The sequence below is a fragment of the Leptosomus discolor genome, chromosome 19, assembly GCF_034619465.1.
Source record: "Leptosomus discolor isolate bLepDis1 chromosome 19, bLepDis1.hap2, whole genome shotgun sequence".
NCBI classification, from domain to species: domain Eukaryota; kingdom Metazoa; phylum Chordata; class Aves; order Leptosomiformes; family Leptosomidae; genus Leptosomus; species Leptosomus discolor.
The window spans coordinates 8280922-8304243 of record NC_141409.1 but is presented as its reverse complement, the minus strand read 5'-3'; the positions used below and the strand labels follow the sequence as shown (position 1 = coordinate 8304243).

General features: G+C 53.6%; 1 protein-coding gene across 1 annotated transcript; it reads left to right on the top strand.

The window, feature by feature from the left end:
- The first annotated feature begins 10159 nt into the window (after positions 1-10159).
- Positions 10160-15629, top strand: PTGES (prostaglandin E synthase). Its single transcript, XM_009957388.1, has 3 exons — positions 10160-10267; positions 11711-11793; positions 15380-15629. Exons 1-3 carry the CDS (start codon positions 10160-10162, stop codon positions 15627-15629), a joined length of 441 nt encoding a protein of 146 aa, XP_009955690.1.
- Positions 15630-23322: the final 7693 nt, after the last annotated feature.

Sequence of the window (23322 nt, the reverse complement as noted above, 5' to 3'; positions counted from 1 at the left end):
CTGTGTGCTGTCTCTTCTGCCTCTGGTGCTGAGAACAACTGTGAAGAAATCACCCAAGGTAATGTCTCTTAGACCAGGACTCCAATGCAGACTGAAACCCTGAGATGACAAGCTATTGTGCAGCTGTTTCTGCTAAACAATAGCGAACTTAAGCAGCCAGCTGGAGAAAAATTGCTTTGTAGGGCCTGAGGTGGTCCTGTTGCATGTGGCCTTTTGGAGTTGACAGTCTCAGGCCCATTTTCCAGGGACGACTGTGTTCTCTACAGCCTGCCTGTGTGTTTGTCCTTTACACCCAGGGCAGAGCTCTGCCCTATCCTTGCTGGTCACTCCTGTACTGCGGGTGCAACTTTGACTCCATGCTAGCTTGATGCAAAACGAATTCACTCAACCACTCCATTCAGCTGATAGAAAAAATGTCATACTGTTTTTTTCTAGGTTCTTTCTGGCTTGGTTAGTTTGAAATAAAAAAAAAAAAAATGCAGGAGCAAATTAGGCTTGGGAGCATGAACTTGAGTGACTGCAGACACTTACTGAAGTTTACTTACTCAACTGACCTGAGTGCTGCAGTGCGAGGGAAAAAGCATTACACTGTACAGGAGCTCCTTTTTGTGGTTCTGTAGGTTGGACATGAAAGAGTACCTTGGGCAGGTAAATCTCACAGAAAGGCTGTAGCCACCAGCTCTGCTCTCATCCCTTCATGGTGAGCACCATCAAGCCTGCTGGAGGGCTTTCCCAGTCCCCTCGCTCCAGCTCCCAGCCTTGTCCAGCCACAGACAGGTTGTTCCTCCTGTGCACTGGAGGAGTCATGTCTGTATTTGTTCCTGTGGAGGAACAAGTGGCACACTTACTGCAAACAGATCAATCAACAGTTGTCACTACATCTCAGTCTTCAGAAATTTGTCCCTCTATTTAAGCAGGACCAGCTGAAAGGTATGTAGTTTCATTTCTGCAATGTCCAGCTGAAGTGTTCTATGAGGACCTGTTAATTCATGCCTCGCATCTTACTCTGAACAACCTGGGAAGTATCATTCCCATACAGTAGATATGGAGACAGATTAAATAAGGGTGGAGGGTCAGGAAGGGATCTGAAAATGTTAGGTTCTTTTTCCAGGAGATACGTTATCTAACAGGAAGAAAAATGTACTCTGCTAAAATAAAAGAATGCGTGCAGGACTTTCGTTTCCAACTATTGTTCAAATGTGTGTTTGAAAGCTGGGAACCCTGTGTCCAACAGTGAGCTGGAAGGAGTTGAATGGACATGCTCTGCGAAGAACAATGTTAAGTCCATGCTAATAGCGTAGCGAGAGAGGAGACCAGTGCTGGAGGATACAGAAAGGCCCCCGAAGGAACAGAGATGAGCAAAGCAGATCTATTGCTGGATAGCTGTGGAGTGAGTGTCCTCTGTAAGAACATAGCTGGAATTCCTTCCGTTTGGGAGTAGCCCCTCCAGAGTACTAAATAACTTGGTGTGGAGTCATCCTAGACCCCTCATTGAGGACTCATGGTGTTTAAAAGAAAAATGAGCTATTAGGAGGCCAAAGGATGGTTGGAGTGCAAGGGGTGAAAGGAGCTGGCAGTCATGTGCTGGTCATCTGCTTGCTTCAGCATTGAAGGGAAATAAGAAAGTATGACTGGGATAATCAAAAGCATGGAGAAATCTCCTTTGAAGAGACATGAAAGCGAATGGGACTGTGGTAAAGCTGAGTAAGAGGTGATTTCGCAGACAGGTATCGGAGGAGGAGTATGCTAGACAAAGCTGAGCAAGAGCTGCTCTTCTTCCTGACCTGAAGTGTGTTTCTCTGAGACATGAACAAGAGGGGAAGGAGAGTCCATAAAAATTATTATTATCATCATCATCTTAATTTAACTGGTGTTTCATTATGGAACTTACTGTCCCAGGAAGTAATTTACTTTTAACAGTTTGGACAGTGGCTTGACGCATGTAATTATCAAGCATTACCATCATGTATGACCACAAATTTGCAAGAAAGAGAATTAAACCTCATGATTCAGAGCTTAAGTTAATCTCTGGCTTCTGAAGACTGGGTGAACGAGGGTGTATGGGGCCAGAGAGGCTCAGTCCATGGCTAGCTACCACAGGGGCACGTACTGCCTTGAAACCACAGTGCGCCCCACGTCTGGTACAACCCCGCAGGCTCCCTGCTCCTGCTGAAGAGCAGCAGCTCCCTTCCACCAGCAAACAGGCACACAAACTTCCCCCGGTGTGGTACGGTGCAGTGCGCCTCCTGACCCCTTTCTGTTGCCTAACTGTCCCTGTGGGACAGCTCTAGCCTTGCTAAGGTGGCCGTAACATCCCACAGCCTCCTGTCCCTACACCCTATCCATAGCTGCCAGCTTCTCTCCTGCTAATGGGGGAGCACTTCTTGTTCAGTTTTGGCTGGATCGGTGGCACTGTGAAAAGAAACGTGCTGTGCTAGAGAGATGCATTCTGCTGCTTTGTAAATATTTGTGATGAACACTTATCTCCTCGTGGATGGCTGCGTAGAGCAGTCAGGGTTGCATAAACACGGTGTGGAGCAGATTTCTGGGCACACATCATGGACACGAGGACATAGCCTGCAAATCAGGAGAGTAATCAAAGCATGGGACCCGGGCGGGTTCCTGGAGTCCTGCTGATGGATGGTGCAGGCAGGGAAGAAATCTTAGCATAGTTATCCCAAGTCTCACTGCCTGTGGAGTAGCGTGGAGAGGTTTCTCTACTTCCTTGCATCATTCGGGCCAAATTCTAGTCTTGATAAAGTCAGGGGATCACTCTGGGAAGTTGTATGGTCCTGCATCCCCTTTTCCTCACTATGGGTTTGGGAAATAGGCACAGTAGATGTTTTTAACTTTCAAGTGTAGTAGATGTTGCGTTGCACAGGGTATGTAATCCCTGCCCTGGCACCCAGGCAGGGGCCTGTGAATTTCTTTCTCTTCTTATCTCCTGCTCTGCTGCCTCAGGACATGACTGCAGCCTGGGTCATGCTCTGTGACTGCTCCCACCACTGTGAGCAAGAGGGCAGCGGAGACACCCCCGCAATAAAAAGCTTCCAGGCAATGGGGGCTGTAAATAACGCAGCTAAATTACTCCTTGCTTTCCAGGCTGGTTATGGGAAAGGTGGTTTTACCATTGCATATGGGGGGTGTTTATTAATAACGTCAGAGTTGAGACCTGGACCACCTTTCTCCTGGCTGCTGAGATGCTGAAGCAAGCCCAAAAGACGCGTTGTGCATCACCCCATGCAGGGAAAAGAAAGGGAAAGTTTTAACGTGCATCTGGAGCATGGCTACGGGCTGACAAGTGACTCAGCTCAAAAAAACTCAAACTGCCAAGAAGTTCTGACTCCTGCCTGAGTCAGGTCTCGTGAGAAGGAGGCCCTGGTCTGCTGCTCTAGGAAGCCCAGCCACCCTCCTTCTGCCGAGGACCTTGCTCTGAGAAGTGAGAGCATTTAGGAGATCAGCATGTGTGATAAAAAGATTTAGAAAACATGACCTGTAAGGAAGGGTGGGAGGAAATGCTGCTGTTTAGTCTAGGGGTGATGGAGGGGACGCAGAGAACTTGGGGTTTTAAAAATAAGCTCTGTGTTTTGGGAAGCTTTGTGGTGGGTGAAGCTCTATGGCAAGGCCATGAAGGAAAGCTCTCCATAGAGTTGGTCTCACCATGATGGTGTAGCCAGTCTCAGCTGGGGTCAGGGACAGGCAATGAAGTGTTGACCTTTCCATTTCCTCTTGTGCTACCTTTCCATGTCTCTGTAACAACTTGAAAATGCCTTTCTGTTGAAAACAGGACTTGAAAGTCTTTAAAATGGGCCAAGTGCTGAAGCCTGCTGTTCTTCCTGGGTTTCAGGGCAGGGTTAACAGCCCAGGAGCTAAGAGATACCCACCTTCCAAAACAGGTCCCTGTTCTTAAGCTGGGCACCCCATTGCACTTCTGAGAGTGAGCAGAGCCCTGTGGATCAGCACAGCAGGAGATCACAGCCCTTGGTCAGGCACTGAAGAAGAGAAAGGCCATCCTGGTTTGCTTTCTACTTTCCTCCTTGAAGCTGCTCAGCTGCTGTTGAACGTCAGGTCTCCATAAGGCTGCAATCGGGGATCACGTCTGCTTTCTCTCCCAGCCTTGTTAGTGAGCCAGTGCTCTTAATGCTGTAAAACATGCCCGGATTCCCGTTTCTCTATAACACAGCATGTGGAGGCAGGACCACGCAGCATCCTTTACCTTTGCTGTTGCTCAAGAGCATCCCACTAGGGAATCTATATTTACTTTGTAGTTTTGCAAATGCTTGAAGTCTAGGAAATGTTTCCCAATTCTGAAATTTTTGGCAGCAGAATTTGTTTCTCTTCTCTCCCAGCCTCACGGGGAAACTCCCTCTTTTTGGGCAATAACATAAATGGTTTATGCCTGTTGTTTACAGCTGATGGGATCTGGTTCTTGGGAAAAGAAACACATCACGAGTTGCTGTGGTGTGGCGAAGTGAGAGATGCCAGCTTCCCACACGCCTCAAGCCCAGCCCCTGTCTCCCACCTTTGCCCCGTGGCAGCAGTGGCAGGTGCAGCCAGCTTTTAAACCAGGGTCAGAGGGAGAGAAGAAATACATTCCCTTGGCCCCTCTCCCAGCAGGGACAGAGTAGTGTAGCCAAGGAATTCTTTCCTCTAAGAGAAAGCCCAGGCGTGAATCCATGTGAGGCTCAGAATAAGAGAAAATAATCTGCCTCCCACATGCTCGCAGACTGATGGCCTCTCTCCTGGTGTCTCCTTGCAGCAGAGTTCATAGTGGCTCCTCTGCAGCCAGGGTGGGTGTGACACCCTGGTGGGGCAGGAGAGTGGCTGAGAGCAGGGCAGCAGCCCAGGAGCAAGCGGGAAGGGACGGCGGATGGACCTGGAGGGAGAAGACAGGAGGACGTGCTACTGCTTCTCGCTTGGCCCTGGGCCTGTTCTCTGTCCCGGGGCTGGCTGAGGAACAGCAGCTTCTTCTGCTCCTCTTCTCTGCCTGAGACCCGGAGCCGCTGCACCCCTGCCCCTTCCCCTTCCCCGGGCCCCTCCTGCTGGCTTTCTCCTGCTGCAGGCATTTGGTCTCCTGAGTGTGAAGGGCTATTTGGGAGAGTCTCATCCTACATTCCTCGTGCTTGAGGCCTCTCAGAGAGCTCCAGCCAGTACAGTCACTTTAAAATGCAAACCAGACAAAATCTGCCTGAGTTTGCCAAAGGCTGAAGCATCCTATTTGTTTCAGGAGATGCTAATGCTGGTGATTTCACTGCTGAGCGACTTTGCAGCATTTTCTGCCACCCTGCACGCTGCCAAGAGCAGCGAGGAGCCCGGGAGCTGGGGGATGGGAAGCTGCAGGTGAAGCCATGGGGTTTAATTCGTTTGGGGGAGAAGGTGCGTCAGGGTGATGTGACACTTCGTGCAGGCTAAGCAGTGAACGCAGGTAGAGCACTTTTCTCTTTAATAAATAGCTAAAACCGCTCATGCCTTTACTTGAAAACGTAGCTGTGTTTGATGAGCCAGCACAGCGTAACCTCGCGTGGGCAGCCGGATTTCCCAGGGCTGGGTGCAGCCAAGGGCAAGTGATCACTGGGGCAGGGCATGTCTGCAGGCTCCGAGGCTTTGTGCTGGGAGCAGCAGGAAGAAATGGCAGGGAAGGAGGGCACCGGCGCCCACGGCAGCGTCAGAACAAGCCGGGAACGTGGCTCAGCACTGCTTGGAGCCGTGGGCTGAGCTGTGGGCCCCGGGCAGGCAAAACCCCAGCTGGGCTCTGCACTTTCTCCACCAGCACGTGGGAGCACGCTGGAGAAGTGCCACCCGCCTGCCTGTCTCCTCCAGGCTGGAGCGGTCCCCTCAGGCTCTTTGCCCAGCCCGGGCTGTGGGAGGTAATTGCTCCTTTGGGAAAATTTTGGGGAATCTGAGCTGTAATTGCCCCAAAGCCTCTGCTGCCTTTCGAGATCAGGTCGGGGCCCAGGCCATGCCACCCCAGCATATGTGTCTGTGCTCCATTGACGAGGATTTATTACACAACCAACCCTCTCATGTAGCTGCCACCAGGAAATTCCCCACCATAGCAATAGTGGAAAAACATGTACTTATAATACTGTAGTGTACTTCAGCTGGTCAAATAAATAATAACCCATATGGGAACTGAGTGTGATTTTTATTCCATAATCTTTCCAAAGCAGGATTGTTATTGGAAGCTTCTATTTTTAAGTACTTTTCTCAAGCATCTCCCATGAATTTTTCATTCCTTCTGCGTGCTGCAGGTCAGTTCCTCCTCCAGCAAACCCCTCCCTCTTTTCCCCACAGCTCCTGGGGTCAGCCTAACCTGATGACTAAATCTTTCAATGCCTGACCCTGATTCTTACTAATAATTTTTTTTTTTAAAAAAATGCAGTGTTTTTCGCTAGCGGTGTTGGTTTTGGGTGGGTTTTGTGCTGGGTTGAGACTTCTTGTGCTAAAGGCTTTAAGGCACATCTTGTCGTTTAAAGACATACTGCCCTTAGGACCTGGTGTCGTTCAAGCAATGGCTCCGTCCCAGCAGGATGTGATCTGTGGAGGAGGATCAAACTGTTAATATTAACAGCTTGCTTCCGCCCGGATTAATGGGATGGTTGAACATGCTCCTGAGAGCTGCGCTGCCTTGGGTCAGGAAAGCCAGGAAGGTGCGACTGTGGATGTGTCCTACCTAGTGTGGGAGCCCTAAACTTGAGAAATCAAGCGGGAACTGGGATCCAGGAAGACTTACACCTGCCTTTACAGGCAGCTTCTGCCCCTCGTCCCCATCCACATCGGTGCTGTGCTGACAGATGCTGGCCCTCCCCACTGGGGTTCAGCTCTGTGTAATGGTGAAAGGGTCTAAACCACATAAACACGTGGGAAAAACAACTTTCTTTGCCCACATGGTTTTTATACACCAAGGAGCTCGCCCGGCTCATACAACACCCAGGCCTGGGTGTGCCCCAGGGTCTTACGCTTAAACAAACTGTGCTTCTTGATCATTCCAGTCAATTTAAATTTGTGCCAGTTGCTGGTGCAAATTGTCCAGAGCTTCCTCCCAGAGCTTGAATAATGCTGAGAAGGAGAAAGTCTGGCTAGCAGGAGAAGTCCTGGCTTGTCTGCAGGTGGTACCAGGCTTGTGCATATTCCTGCTGCTCAGTGAGGCGTGCTGGCTGCCTTGGCAGGGAAAGAAGGTGCACGAAGAAAAAAGTTCTCGCTACCAAAGAGCCCATGGGCTGGTTCCTCAGCTGGTAAAAACTGGAGCAGCTCCATGGAGGGTGTGATGTGTTGGTGAAGGGTCTGCCTTCCTGCCCTAGCCCCAGGCTCCCGGGAGAGCTGGGGAAGGGGCTGCTGGAGAAAGTCTCATCCCTGCTGCAGGGCTGGTCTGGTGCTTGCATCACTCCGCTCCTTGGGCACCAAGGTCTTCTCCACTATGGATTTGCTCCCTATCAGTTGTGGAGAAGGGAGATGGGAGTGTTTGGGATGTGGCTTTGCCATCAACTTCTTATGCTTGGCGTTACGGGGTTTACAAAACTCTGCCGAGCTCCAGAAGACATGAGTGGGGTTGGATACAGTTTGGTGGCAGCACAGGGTGGGGTCCAGGGTGAACAGTGTTCTGCAGCGTTACTGCAGTGTTTGAATCCACATGGCTGCTGCGCGTCCTGGTGTCCCCATTCCCACCCCCGGGGAAGCAGCCTATCGGAGGCATTCACCACCCGCCTGTGGAGCTCCACGCCGGGCTGTGCTGGGACTTGTTCTGCAGCCGCCCTGACGCCAGGGTGGTGGTGACCAGCTGCAGGTACCTCTCCCTTGAAACCCAGTGTTTGGGGTTTTCAAAGGCTCAGCTCTCTGCACACTCGGGTGTCATGGGGCTGAGCCAGTGCATCGCAGTGAGCAGCGCGGCGTCTTCGGGTTTGCAGCGTCAGGGCAGAACAGCCGTGGCAAGGGAAACTCAGAGGCAAACGCAATTTGCAGATCTCCGTGCTGGGAGGGAGATTGTGTGCTTGAAGGGTCTTTCTGGCTCTGAGCTCTGCCCTGCCAGGCTGGGAGCAGCACAAGAGTCTGGACGCAGGCAGGCTGGGTTGGAAGGAAGGACGTCTGCTCTGAATGGGCACAGGAAGACCTCAGCCCTTGGCTGGCATGACCACAGCACACGTCTTGTGTCTGAGCTGAGCGTGGCAGGAGCAAAACCTCTTGCACAGCACTGATCCTGGCTGGAAAGCTGCCCTGGTGTGACTCTGCACTGCCCGTTTGCTGGGAATACAAGAAATGGTGTAACCCTCCCTTTTGCAGGGGCAGAGATGAGAGCTGGCATCCCTTGGCTTCTGATCAGGCTGGTGGGATAATGCTGCCCAGATGGAGGGGTGACTGTTTTCTTTCTTAGCTTGCTCCCCGAGCAGGAGCCAACCCTCCGGCTCTGCCCATATAACCTGACTTATGCTCGCATCGACGATGCTTCTCTATCACCTGGGCCCAGGGCCACTGTGCCCAGAGCATGAGGCTGCCTTAAATTCACACCAGCAACCCAGGAAAAAGGCCCCTGTAGCCCATTCTCTGCCACCAGCATCCCATTGCCAGGGACAAACCTGTCTATGTGCAACAGGGTCTGTAGCGATGGGACTGGAGCCTGGTCCTGGGCTGACTGCGATGCTCCTCTTGGGTTACTGTGAACCCTCTTGAGTTACTCTGAACCCTCTTGGAAAGGGCAGGATTAGTTTTGCTCAATGGCAGTTAAGAAGTTAAAAATCCTTGAAGAACAAAACCAGTCCTAGAGGCACGAATGCTTCGAAAGATGGTTTTATAGATGACAAACTGTTGTACTTCATTCACTGATTTTTGAGGCTTTTTTGTGGCTTGAAACAAATTTTTATTCCAACGTGTCAGTTAATTAAAAAGCTGCTTTCATCCTCAAAGCATTCATTTTCCACTCAACCTCCAAGAATTTTCATTTGCCTGAAATAAGTATTTCCTTTTTTTTTTTTTTTTTTTTTTCATTTGTAGAGCAACAGAACCCCAAATCCAGCCCTCCAACCCTTACAAACTCGGAGAGCTCCTGTCAGCCCCGACGCTGCCGGCTCACCAGAGGTTTGCTGCTGCCAGCACTGGGGCCAGGGCTGGAGAAGAAGGAGTTAAAGGTTTGCACTGGAAGAGCAGCCCAGCTGCCTGCAGAGGCTTAGATCCCTCTCCTTCTTCACCAGTGCCTGATGGCTGGGGAAAAGCCAGCTCCAAATTCAAATGCCACTTGCTAGACCGAAGACAACATTACACCCGACCGCCCTGATTCACCCTCTCGGAGAAAACCACGACGAGCTCTCTCTGGGGCCAGGCAGGCTGGTGTTTATTTCTATTTGCAGCTTTGGGGCTTTGCAGTCCACGACCTGCCCGGTTGTGCCTCCCGGCTGGTCACTCCGGGAGCTCCCTTCCCAGCCGGGGGAGTGCAGGAGCAGCCCAGACCCCCGGGTGATGGGCGCTGGTGGGGCAAGGGAGGGCTCTGTCCCCTTTGCCCCATCCCTCGGCAGGTGGCTGTGTAGGGGAGGGCTGGCTGCCTCTGCCAAGGGAGCGCTCAGCCCGCACTGGGCGGGACTGGGGAGTACTGGGAGCGCTGCCACGGAGGGGTGGGCTGTGGGATCGGGAACGGAGGGAGCGCAGGAGCACAGGGCTGGATGCGGCTGAGGTAGGTGCCTACCTTCTTCAGACCCCCTGCTTCTTCCCAGGGCTGATTGACTGGTGTCCGCGGGTGAGCAGCGCCCGGCTGGGTGAGGGATGCTCTGTGGAGCTCTGGGCACCAGCAGGAGGGGACAAGTGGCAGGGGGCTGGTGGTGGGCTCTTTTAGGGAGGCAGGAGGTCGAGCTGTGGCCACACTGAGCCTTGCTGTGGCCCACACGGTCGAGGGGGCTGCATCCCAGCTTGGGACATCCCATCCCCACGGAGCTGGTGGCGGCTGGTGGCAGCCTGCTCCGCGTCCCAGTCTGGGCTTCGCTCACCAGAAGCTCTGCCGCATCGGCCTGGAGGGCTGTACAGGGGCTGTGGGCTTTTGCTGAAGGAACAGTGGTGACTTGTGTTGTGTTTAAACGTGGCTCTTCCTGCCCCCTCTCCCGCAGAGTCCCCTCACAGCCCAAGCAAGATCTCCACTGGCTGCGAGTGCTGCAAGCAGCGAGCGGCACCTTCCCCCAAAATGATGGAAAACAAGGTGTTTATGTCATTTACGTTCTACAGCACAATCTTGATTTTAAAAATGTATGTTGTCGCCATCATTACGGGACAAGTGAGACTCAGAAAGAAGGTAAGATTCAGCTTCCTATTCCTTCTTCTCCCTTTCTGGCTTTTTCCTTGGGTTTCTGTGGTTTCTCTTTCTTCTTTTATTCCTGTAAAGGCCAACAAAATTTTCCTGAAGCAAGCTGAGTTTTCTTTGACTTAAGTTAAAAGCAAAACATGTTTCATAGCTGCAGCAGATAAATATCTCGCTTCTCTTTGGCTCTTTTTGTTTGTTTCTACCATCTGTAGCTTGCTGTTTATAATTTCTGAACACTAATCTAAACAGTAATTTCAGATCTAAAATGCCATGCAGGTGAGCTGCTTCTGGAAAGAGACTGTTTACAGTTAATTTGCCGTGACTGGAAGAAAAGAAGGGGGAAAAAAAGGGTTTAAGAAGAAATCATTGCAATGTGCTGTTTTCTTGCGATACAGCAGAAAGCTTTTGAGTTTTCGGAGGCTGAATGGTTATGTGAATGCTCCAGGAGAGCAGAAAGTCGTGGGGAATGAAAACAATAGCTGGAGGAAATGGTTCTTGGACATGGGGGAAAGTACAGGGAGGATTGGGAGCTCTGTATGCCATCAGGAGATGGGGTTAACTGGACATTTTATTGCCCACAACCTAAAATGAACTTGTGGCAAAACTCAGGTGTCTGTAAAACCTGTTATAAAGTATTTGAGGAGTTCCTGACTGCATCAGTGGAGCGGGAGGGAGAGATTTCTGCTCTCAGATAAAATACAGAGAGATATCCCTGTGCTGTAGCATCATTGCAAATGATGATTTGCCTTCTCCCCTTGTGTTTCCAAATGATGCTCCAGCCCTGGGACAGTCTGGGCTTGTAACATGATTAAATAAAGCACCAGAGTCCTTTCCAGGCTGCAAAGTGAAGCTGTCGCGTGTAACCAGGTCCCTGAGGAACAGCTTCTGAGCATAGGTGGGGAGGCTGTATAAATCATTTTTATTTGTAAATTTATTAGTGTAGGATCCGATTTCCCAGGGGCTGGTTTCAGTCACACAGTATTACTGCCAAAAAGCCAGCCAGGGAATATTCTTTCTCGGTAGGGTGAACTAATCTGTCAGTCCCGGTTATCTTTTGGATGCTGTATTCAGTGTCTGCAAGCTCTGTGCCAGCAGTGATCTCATTTAGTAGTTGGCAAAGTCTCCTTTAAACGGGTTTCACATGGAGAAGTGGACTGGGATCAGGCTGGATCCCTCAAAGCCCCCGTTTTGGGACCTGCTCGGCAGGCAGAGTTGGGTTTTTCAGAGGATAAGGAAGACCCTTTGGGAGGCGCAGGGTCTAACCCCTAGGACGATGCACAGGGAAGTGCAGTTGCTCTTGTGTTTGTGAAGGGTGCTGAGAAACCAGGGCAGGAAGAAACCCCCCCAGGTCTTAAAGATTAGGGGCAAAGCTTCTACCTGTGAAGTCCCTGAGAACGTTATAAGCGTATAGATTACAGGGACTCTCTCTTGCAGGCGTTTGCAAACCCAGAGGACGCGTTGCGCAACGGGGGGCTGCAGTACTACCGTGAGGACCCCGACGTGGAGCGGTGCCGCAGGCGAGTACCCGGCGGTGCTGGCATTCCCCCTGCGCTGCAGGGCTGTCCCTGGCAGCTGCCGGCAAAGCAGCAGTGGGAAGCTAAAGGGCTCATTAATTAAGTAATTACCTAGGTGGGTTGAAAGCCTGGAGCTCTGCTGTGGGACCCTGCACGCTTGTGCAGTTTAATCTTTAAAGGGAGCATGGTGTGCGCTGGAGCAAGGACACGTGGAAGGACCTGGGTTTGGGTCCAACAGCTAACTCTGGCACAACTAAACTCATTCCTAGATGCTCAAAGTCCCGCAAGCCCCTGAGGGTTTGTCCCATACCCACACCCAGAGGGTCCTCATGCCCTGCTCCAACAGGACCACGAATCCCGCCAGATTCCTGCACAGCTTGAACAGGGAACTGTGTGACTGGTCCCGGTGCTGTACGCAGCTGCCCTTTTGGGGGATTTGGGAAGAGGCTGGACATGACGGCAATAACTTCTGCCTCCCTAATTAGGAAAGCTCTGAATCTTCCCCCTCTCCCATGGTGCTCACAGTACTTCAGAGGTAAAACATTTGTTGATGCAGTCCCAGGCTTGGTTTGCCGGCCCCCTTACCCAGAAGGAAGTATCCTGAGTGTTGGTGACGCACAGGAAAGGGGCTGGAGCCATGCCCTGCTGTCACTGAGCCCTCAGCTGCCAGCTCTGCTGCGGGTGGGGGACTGCACCGCTCACTTCTCGCCGCCTGCAAGGTTTGCTTTAAAAAACACCCAGTGCCACCTAATCCCAAGGCTTCCAGAGGGAGGAGGATAGCAAATGAGCTGTTTTCTTGCTAGGGGAAGAAAAATAATAGTAGAAATAATAATCATAATCCTCTTTTGATTAGTCAGAAAAGACAAACTTCCATAAAAATAAATAACTGGAGCTGCAGCAAAGACCTGGGGAAGTCTGGGATCTGACTTGTGCAGTTAAAGGACTCGGAGTCAGTCCTTGCTGATCTGTTCACAGCCCTGGGGAAGACAGATTAAACCCAAGGTGTTTCCCCTGAAGAAGGGTGATGTTGGGTTTTCATCCCAGGCGTTATTGAGAGGGGAGCAGAGCCATGGCCAGGCTGTGGGGTCTGTGCAGGGCAGGGGCAGAGCACGAGGGAGGTTTCCCCCTCGCCTATTAGAGAGGCCCCCAGCTGCACCTCAGCTCTTTTCTTCCCTTCTTCCTCCCTGCTCTTCAGTTTGTCCTTCCAGCCCTGCTGAACCTCCGAGTCCTCAGGGCTTGTTCAGACGGGGCCAGTGCGGGGCAAGGCGGTGGGTGCCCGGCAGATGCCCCCTCCCAGCACGGCTCACACCAAATCAAACTGCTCATCACCGCTGGGGTGTGGGAGGGTTTTGTGGTGGTACCTGCAGAGGTGTCACTGGCTTGGGAAGGCAAGTAGGGCCCTGGACTGGGCTGGGAAGGGGCTACAAGAGGTTGAGCCTGTCCTTGTGCCTGGGAATGGGCTGGCTGTGCCCGGGACCATCCGGCCAGGAGGAGCAGAGGGCTCCCTGCAGCTTCCCTTCATGCTGCCGGGTTTGGCAGGGAAAATGTGTCCTCCATGTCCAGGCTCTGATCAGCTCATCCCCACCAAGTTCTTCTGGCATTGCTGCTACAACAGGAGGACTCATTTTAGTGTCCTTTCTAGACCAGTTCCTCCATACTGTCCCAAAATCGCACACAGAGCAGCTGAAATAGGGTTTCCAGCAGGCTCCTTGGCATGCTTATCCCCCCTTGCTTGGGAACGTGGTCCTTAAACTAGGGACTGCTCCCTATGGAGGTGGAAAGAGCAGGTAGGAGAAAACCCCTTGCTGTCCTGCCTGCTATGGGGATAATGGGATGCTGAAAGCCCTTGGGGTAGCTCTTTTCTGAGTACAACAGGCTGTGCCTCCCCTTCATGCTTCAGCAAAGCCGGGGCTGGGAACGGCTCAGGTGCAGTATTTACCTGCAGGTGCCCTGGCCCTGCTAAGCCGGTGCCTGGCCTGGGCTCTGATGTGGGAAGGAGGCAGCGAGGGATGCTGGTGGGGGCTGCGTTCAGCACACGGGTCATTTCATGTGGCGTGGTGATGGGAATCAGCTGCTGGACCCAGAGCTTCCATTCGTGGCCCCATCCTTGGGCATTGCAGTGAAGAGGAGGAGATTGGGGCAAGCTGGGTGACCAGAGCACTTCCCTGCCTCTCCTGCTCCATCGCTCAGAGACCAATCCTGCCTGGGAGCAGTCACCCTCCAAAAACCTGAGCTCTTGGTGTTGAAAATTCCTGATGGAGAAGCTTTTGGCAAAGCTTGGCCTGAAGAAATCAGTGTTTTGTGGGGCAGTTCAGAGGCAGACAGTGGGACATCTTCGCACACTATAGACCTGCCTCTGGGGGCAGGCAAGGGAGCTTCAAACACAGACCTCTTTCTTTTCCAAAGTCAATTTTCAGCCAGGTCTACCCCAGCCAGTGTCTGCACTTACGAGCTGTGACTGAGCATCGTAAAACTTCCCAGCCACTTCTCAGCTTGTGCAGAAGAGCGGCACAAGCATCTTGGCCTTTACTTCAGGGAAAAAAAAAATGCTTACAATTTTCTCTATGCTTTGTGAACATTTAAATGTCCTGGGGCACTGGAATGGGGAAGCAAGGATGGCTCTTATACAGGCTTATCACTGCCTCTCGAACCTTCAGGGAGTCACTCTCCAGCCTAGATCCATCCCCACTGACCAGGGTGTGACCTGAGAGTCCCCCCGTCAAAGCACGAGACAGAGCTCTGTGCTGCAGAAAGCGGCTCTTACATCGCAAGGGAACAAAAGAAGGAGAGGCAGAGGCGGTGGGAGGGCGAGGACAGCCTCGCTGCTTTGGGGACTGGTTTCCCTCCTCCTAAGGATGGTACCTGGGGGAGGAGGGACACAGCCTACGCTCATGGTATGGCTGGATCCCGTTTCGGTACTGGTGTGGGCGGTGGCAGGTGATGTTGTAACAGACAGGCGGGCGCACGTTCAGGTGGAGCACAGGGTTTGGCCCTGCCAGTGCCAGTGTGTCATCGCATGGCCACAGCGTCCCTCCAGCCTGACTACTGTGCAATTAAAGAGGCGCTGCTGGCACAGCGGGGGGGTGCAGGGGGTGCTCAGGGTGCTCCTCCCTGGTCCCCTTTGGATGCGCTTACGGAGAGGGGCGAAGGCACAAACCCTCCCGTCCTGGGAGTTTCTCCTGTGGAGAAACCGTGGTCTGGAAACTGCCTCGTTGTTGTGTCGTGTGGTCCCATCTGGGGACGGACCATGCTGGTGCTGCACCAGCTTTGAGCTTTTTGCAGCTTCATGGAGTCTTTGTTTTGCTTGGTTTATTTAAAAGCTCTGACCCTCAAGCTGTCCTCTGTTACAGCAAAGGTGTCCCAGTCACGGAGGTCAAGCTTCAGGAGCGCAGCATCCCAAGGGAGAGACCCCAGGTGCAAAATCCTGCTGCCTGTGTGTGTAGGGGGATCTGACTCTTTTGGGGGCTGTGTCTGCCCCGTCCAATGGAGGAGAGGGCCAGCAGCACCCAGGGATGGGCACTCTGGCTAGAAGGGATGGGAGACAGCTGGGAAGCCTGGTGGGAAGGAGCAACCTTATCTCCCTTTTCAGGGCCCACCGCAACGACATGGAGAACATCTTTCCCTTCCTCTTCCTTGGAGCCGTCTACTCCCTGCTGGATCCCAGTCCCGCAGTGGCCAGGATTCACTTCTTCATCTTCTGCGTGGGGCGCATTGTCCACACCATCGCCTACCTCCTGCAGCTGAAGGCGCCCACGCGCTCCGTGGCCTACAGCGTGGCACAGCTGCCCTGCTTCTCCATGGCTCTGCAGATCCTCCTCGCTGCCACCCCGTACTGGTAACGCCCAGCGAGACCGACCAGCCAAACCCCCTTGTCCTGTGCTCTGCTGGTTTCCCCGGCTGGACCGGGTGGTGCGTGTGCGAGTGTGAGTGTGCACGTGTGTGTGTGTGTGTGTGTGGGCACGTGGTGTGTCGCCAGGGAGGCCACCTGCACACCCAGGATGCTCAGTGCAGCCTTGATAGAGTCCTCATGCTATTGAAATTGGGTAGGGAAGTCACCAGAGAGAAGGGGCACGTCTCCCCATACAGCAGGAAAGTGAGGTGGAGGCAGGTTTCTCTTGCCCCTGCTAAGGGTGGGAGGGGGAAAGCACCCAGACTGCCCCTCGAGGAAGGGGTTCATTTAAAGAAAGAAGGTTTTCTGCCCCAACCGCATTCAGAACTGGGAAGGGGAAGATGTGCCCTTTCCTCTTGGTCACAAAATACCCCTTGAATCCGGAAGGGAAAATCATGAGGGTCCCACAAAGTCTCCTGGTCAGCAGATGTGGGTGGTAGCGCAGCGGGGCTATAAAACAGCCTCCCTCCTCCTGGCCAGCCCTGTGCGTCCGTGGCAAAGAGGGGTCCCTTATGTTCCCTTTCCCATGAGGACAGGAGGCAGGTGCCAACATGGAAGTTGGAATCTCCAGGGTGACATTATGAAGCCACCGAAGCATTCAGTGCTCCCAGCGCCACCTCGTCTTGCGCCGAGCCTCGCTGCAGGCAGGAGCCTGCCTGGCGCAGCAAGAACGCCCCGCAGCCGGCGTTCGGCAACTCCCGGCCAGCAGCAGCCATGGCTTTTCCATCTGTCTCGCCGTGGCAAGATGCAGAGGAGCAGCCGGCAGGAATTGCTTACTCTGTAGAGAGCAGGACACAAAGCTCTGGGACTTCTGGAAAGATTGAGATGCTCACACGAAACAGGGGGTTTGCAGTTTGCAGACAGAGCTTTCTCCCAAGGGCGATACCTGCGTTCACGTGCTGCTGGTGCCTGAAAACGCTCCCAGGGCAGCAAACCAAATTTCTCCCTCTCTGTAGCCTTTCTCTGGCCGCAGAATGGCCGTTGCTATTTGGGGAATGTTCCGTGACTGCTTTGGGGGTGTTTTCTTTCAGCTGTTTCCTGCTGTCTGCTGCTGCCAAGCCGTGCGCAGCCTGGATTAGCTGGTGTTTGCAGAAAGCTCTGGAAATGAGCAGAGTGGCTTTGAAGCACCCTGCGGGAGAACGCTGCTGCTCTGCGGTGTTGCCTGAAAGCCGGCGTGCTGGAGATGAGAGGCTGGGACCAGAGTGTCGCAGGATGACGAACCCTCGTGAGCTCCTTTGCCTTGCAGCTGGCCCGAAAGGCCGAGGGGCGACAGCAGCACCCAATGGAGCGCCCTTATGGAGGACAAGGCAGGAGGAAGCCTCTGCCGTTCAGTGCCTCCTCCCTCCTCGGAGGGCAACACAGAATTTTACTAAGATCACAGAGGGAAACCAGAATGAGCAGAAAATAAATTCCCCTTCCACCTGTCCTAAGCTCTAAAGCTGTTGCCTTAACCCCGCTGTCCTCGGAGCTGTTGTCACTGAAACCTCACTGAGCACCTGCATGCACAAAGCACAGGGTGAAACACCAGCTCTGAGCCCTTGCCCAGCTTGGGTAGCAGCTTCTGTACCAGTAACTCCTGACCCCAGTGCAGATGTGGCCTCAGGCTAAGCTGTTTGGTGAGGTTTGGAGTGCTTTGCGTTCCCGTGGCGGATGCAGGGCCCACCGCACGTGGAAGATGGGTAGGACTGCAGGTTCAGCAGTTTGCTCTTAGCCACTTCTCATTTACACAGCCTCGACAGATGTCTGGGTAATATGCAGCCCTCTTAACATGCCTTTCTGCCTCACATGGTGCACAAGGTCTCAAACCCCTGTACATTTCTCTGCTGCTGCACATGCATCCTGGTGGCAGGAAGCAAATATCCCCAATAAAAACAAATCATTGTGCTCTGATAGATCCTTCTTTTGGGAGCAGCAGTTGCATCTGGGTAGCAGCTGGATCCAGCCCCAGCAGGATAGCTCCCCAGCTGCAAAGCGCTTTGCTAAACCCCACTGCAGAGCCTGGAATGCCCTGGGACTCCTAAAGACATGCCCCTTTCCTCTCGACTCACCTGCCCTGCACAGGAAGGTCTTCTCCAGGTGTGCAGTATTTGTGCTGATCCTTTAAATTCAGAGCAGCCCTGCTCAGTTTTTCTCCCGAGAGTAGCAGGTTACTACAAAGCTGGGTGTTCACCCAAACCTCCTCCACCCCAGCTGCCCCCAAAGCAGGCTGGTGGTATGAGATGCTTTGTCCCAGCAAGCTTTCCTTGCACCCTGCCTGCGCTCAGCCAGGCGCTTCTTGCCTGCGGAGCCAAGCTGGTGTTTAAATCCTGGAGGGCTGGAGATGTTCAGGTAAGATGTGGTTGTTCTCATTTCTGTGATTAGGGCTTGCAAAGGAGCTGCCTGTATTTTTCAAGCTCAGCAATCCCTTCTTTTTGCCGGTAGGTTGCTGGGAAGCAAATGCCTTATATCCCTGGTTTTCCCCTATTTTCTTGAACTGTTGGTGTTTGGAAGGTGCTGCCCCGTTGGTGCCTGCATCAGCTGGTTGAGATGGACAAAATGGCTCCACTGGTAGTCTTTTTTTTCTTTCCCTCATGCTTTTTGCTTTCAAATAAGAAAGGCTGCAGCTTTATAAAATGGACTCCCTCCAATACATGTTGCCGTGGTTAGAGATGTGGCTGGGACTGAGATTTTGGCGTGGAAAGGAAGAGATGGCAACCCCCCTAGCCCCTGAGAGCTGCCAGCTCCTTCAGCCTCTTTGAAACTGCTTGTTTGGTGCCTGGGGCTGATGCCCTGCTCGAGGAAGCTGAGGTTACATGCAGAGCTCTGCTTTCTTCTTTTTTATTAAAAAAAAAAAAATAAACCCTGCTGTACTGGCTGCAGGGAAAAGCTTGGGAACGTGAACTCTCCTGGTTCCAAAAAAACAAACAGAAAAAGCCCACAAGGCAAACTTCAGAGAGGCCCAACCATTGTGCTTATTTTGAAATGCTGCGGAGGTTTGTGGGAGGCAGGACAGAGCCCGGCTCTCGGCTGCCTCGCCAGCCCAAGCCCCGTCACGGCTCTCCCAGGACCGAGGTGGCCAGAGCCACTGGCTCTCCCCTGGGCACAGCCAGTGGTGTTCGCTGTGAGCAGGGCAAGCGATGGGTTAAAGCATCCCCTGCCTTTTCCCAAATAATATCCTAAAGCCCAGAGCCCTCAGATTCCTGCTTGGCATCAGTGCAGGGGAAGGGTGTGCCCAGGGGCTCCCGCAGCTCCAGGAGAGCGGGGACAGTGGTTGCATCTACCAGTCTCCGGGTTTTTGGGGGGTGTGTTGTATGTGCCGACGATTTGGTTTTCACACCTGGCTCTGACCTGAAATGGTAACACCGCGAAACCCACCTGGGACTGCAGGACAACGGAGTTTGGTGCTTAAATATTTGACCATGATTCACACTGCCAGGATGTGTCCTCCCTCTGCCTTGCTGAGCCCAAGGTGTCTGGAGGTGGGGGAAACGCAAGCGGAAACCCAGCACAAGCCACTTCCCCTCCCACACGCTTCCAGGCAGTTCAGCCCCAGGATCCCTCCTACCCTGAGCTTTGGGATTTTAGCCCTTCCTTACCTGCCTGCGCCGCTTCCCGATATCTCCTGTTCATCCAGGCCTTCCCCCGGTGGGGTCTGGGACCAAGATCCCCCCCCCTTGGGCATCTCTCCTGTGGCACAGGTCGCTGCCTTCTCTGCCCTCCTAAAGTCCCCCTTTTCTTCTGGCAGACGTGGGGCTCTGCCGTCTCACGCTGCGGGGTTCTGCCACACAAATCCCGTTATTCCTCTTGAGGAACTGGGATTCCTGTGGCTTGTAGGGACAGCGAGAAGAGCCTGTTCTGCAGGTATGAACATCCCAGCGGTTCGTCCCCGCGGAAAAGATAACGGTGTTTCCATCCTCCTCTGCGGCATACACGAGGGCGAAGTTGGCACAAGGAAAACTTTATCCACCGGGTTTTTCCCTTCCCGGCTCCGGAGCCGAGCTGCGAGATGTCCCCTGTCCGCGACGTGGGTGCCCTGCGGGTGCGAGCACCGGGCAGGGAAGGAAGGTCCGGACGGGGGATCCCTGGCCCCGTGGGGGTGGCGAGGGGTATGGAGCAGAGGACCACGATGGGGTGGGGGGCTTCGCTCCGCACCCCGACCCCGCCGGGCTCCCGCGGGCGGCGCTGCGCTCCCCTGCGCGGGGTTGCAGCACCCTCGTGTGGCTGCGGGCACCCGCTGCGGGGGGGACCCTGCTCCCCCCCACCTTCTGCAGGGGTGCCACGGGCACCCCAGCCCCGGTGCTGGGCGACCAGGGAGCTGTCAGCAGGCCCCGGGGGGCGGTTTGAGATGTTTGGGGCGGAGAGAGGGAGGGATGCTGGTTGGCATCCCTCGGGGAGTGGGTTGAGGAGGAAACTTTCGCTTCCTCCCTCCTCCCCAAATTTACAGAGCGTTACACCCCCGGCAGATAGATACCATCCAGCTGCTCGAAAGCTCCTCTGCTGCCTCAGGTTGGGGTTTGGAAAGAAGAAGCATTGAGCAAAATATCAGGTGCAGGGAGGAGGTGCTGGAACGCAACGTTTGGGGTGACCATTGCATCCCCCAGGGCAGGAGCAGCTCACGTGCTGGGAGGTGACATGTCACTGTCATATGTCCATATATTTCTGCAGCTCGTAGGTGGTGCCAGCAGAATTTGGAGGGTCTCCGGACCTTCCCGTTGCCACCAGAGGGAGAAGGGCTGAGCGCAAGTGTAGCAGGAGCGGAGGATGCTGTAACCGCTAGATGTCTGTGTAATTCATTCTGGATGGGGATAACCAGGCTGTCATCCCTGCGAGCTGGAAAATGTGAGCTCTGTTTTGTCTCGCTGCTGTGGCAGCCGTTGCTGATGACAATATAAAATTGTTCTCATTAAAATATTGCAGGGGCAAACTTCAACTTTTCATCGGTCCGGAAAGCCACATGCAAGTGTCGGGCTGTGGGCTTAGAAACAGGGGAAGGGGGTACAGGGAGGTCCTTCTGTCAGCACTTTGGAAGTCAGCTGGCTGAAAACCAACTGTTTTGAGAAAGGAAACACAATTTGCAAATAATGTTCTTACAACCTTCACCCCCACCTGAAGTTGTACTCAGGGAGGGAGAAGGTGGTAAGAACATTAGGAGGGAGACCAGCTCTCCTGAAGAAATCAGTTCTGGTGATGGATGTGTCCGTGACACACTGCTTCCTAGGAGGAAAAATCCCCTTGTGCTGGAAGAGCAGGAGAGGTAGCACACTGCCTTTGAGCTCCTCTTCTTTGGCAGCCTTTCCCCTGGCACATCGCTCTCCTGTGGAGTGCAGGCCCTGCCAGGGGAGCAGCAGCTCTCCGTGCTTCTCTGTCTCCTGGTTTGCAGACCCCTCAGAAGTAGTCCATCAGGTCCTGGGAGCCGGCAGACCATGGGTTGAGACCTTCTGCTCTAGCGGGAGCTGACCTGAAGCTGGGACAGTTCAGGCAGGAAATAAGTGACATATTTCCAGCAGTTAGCAGTAATGAGTCACTGGAAGAATCTGCCCTGGGATGTGCAAGCTCTTCGCTTCCAAGGGTCTTTTGACTTGGGTCTGGATGCCCTCCAAAGGGATGCTCTGCATTGGCCACATGCTGAGGACATGAAGATGCTGCTTGGGTGATATTCTCTGCCTGGGGCTAGGCAGGAGGTGGGACAAATGACCTTAATGATCTAAAAGTCACTCATTGAATGAATAAGTGGTTACAAAGCAGCAGCAGAGCAGTATGATAGGGATGGTTAAGCTGCTGGTGTGTGGGACGATGGGTGCTGGAGCAGGCCAGCATGGCTTTGAGGGCTGCACATCCCACAGATCAGATCTGTAAATCGTGTGTGGGGTGCCCCGAGTCCCAGCAGCCAGTCATGGTTCTGGGCAGCAGCACGGCTCCAGGCGCTGAGATAAGATCTCTGTGTCTGCCTGGGGAGAAACCTGCTGCCTCCGGGATGGCACCAGGAGCTCTGCGGCTGCATTGTGGAGGATCCACGCTCCTTTCAAGCCGTTCAAGCCACCCCATGGTTCCCCTCTCCTAGAACTGAAAACAGGCTGGGAAGATGTGAAAGCTCAGGCAGTCAGTGGGCTTGGGGTGGTGTTGAACACAGCGACTTGCTCCCCTTCTACTGGGTGCTGCACTGAAGTGCTGGGATGAAACGGGATGAGCCTTGCTCCCCTCTGGGGAAAGCTGGGATGTGTTGCTGTAGGGGTCCTTCCCATGGGGTCCATGGGTCACAAAGGCCACTGGTGATGGGGGGCACAGTGGTTGCTGCTGGGAGGGAGCTGATCCTGTGGGCTTTTGTGGAGCTGAGCTCCTCTGGGTGAGTGGGAGGGAGCTGTGGTCCCCCTGGCTGTGTAGGGGTAATAGGGGATGGCTTGGGAAGAAGGAGGTGACACCAGCGTCCTGTAAGCAATACCACGGGAGCTGGCTTGAGAGGAGCCTGCTGCAATTCAGCAGATTAAGGCAGATAAAACAAGGCAAACCCAGGGTGTCCCTTCTCCACCCAGCCCTCCCTGCTCCTGGAAGTCATCAGGGCAGCAGTTTTCTGCACAGGCAGTTGAAACTCTGCCATGTTGCACTGACACAGACCCACCCACCATTAACTTTCTAACACTCGCTGAATAAACCTCATACCTTTGATCTCCACCATATCTTGGGGCGATGGATTTCAGGCTTTAGTTGTGCTGCAGGTTTCTACAACAGCCGTGGGGACGCTTTCTGCCTTGTTTCCTAATCCTTTCCTAGCAATTCCTGCCACTTGACTTGCTGCTTTTCAGTCTGAGTGCGCGCTCGGTGCTTTCCCCTGGGCACGGTTTCACACCTCTTGGCATTGCATTACCTCTGCTGCTTCACAGCTCAGCACCATGGGCTCCTGGAACTCTTTTTGGCTTCGGCTGCCCCAGATTATTTAGTATTGCCTTTGCCCGACCACTGCTTCCCCCTGCTTTTGGGTGCTCTGTGCCTACTCTGCACCTGTGGGCTTCTGCTCCCTGGGAAGTGCTCTGCCATCCAAGATGTGATGGTTTATTCCTACCCTTTTGTTTCTTATCTTTTAGCTAGTTGTCTGTGCAGAACTTGACCCTTCTTGCTGCTCAACCTCTGTAGACTTGGAGGAGAAAAGCCCCGGGTAGCCATGTGCTGCTCTGGTCCCTGTGTGCGTTTCCCAGCTCCCCTGCACTGGGCTGGTCAGGGGCTCTCCCCAGGAGCCCTCCTCACAGCATCTCCTACTGATCCTGGCTTCTTGCAAATCTGCTCAACTGCAAGGCTCTGAGTCCCCAGCAAGGCTGGGCTGCCCTTCAGGTCCCATATCTTCTCACTCCTGCAACCTGGCTCTTTGCCCCTGCAGCTCATCAGTGCCCAGCCTGCAGCTCACCGGGTTAATGCCCTCCTTGGGGCACAGGATGGAGTCTGGAAGAGCTGGATTTGGTGCTGATTTGGGCTCCCAGTGCTTGTGCTGCCCAGCCCTTCCTGAGCCTGTGCGCTTGACGGAGCAGCATCTGTCTGGTTGCCTGGATGTGCCTGCAGTGATGATGTGGGAGACAATCTCCTTACATCTCCGCTGCATCCAACTCTCTGAGCAGGTCCAGACCTTCATGTCGCCTGTTTCCGGATCCCAGGGCTGTGCGATGACTTTCTGGTGG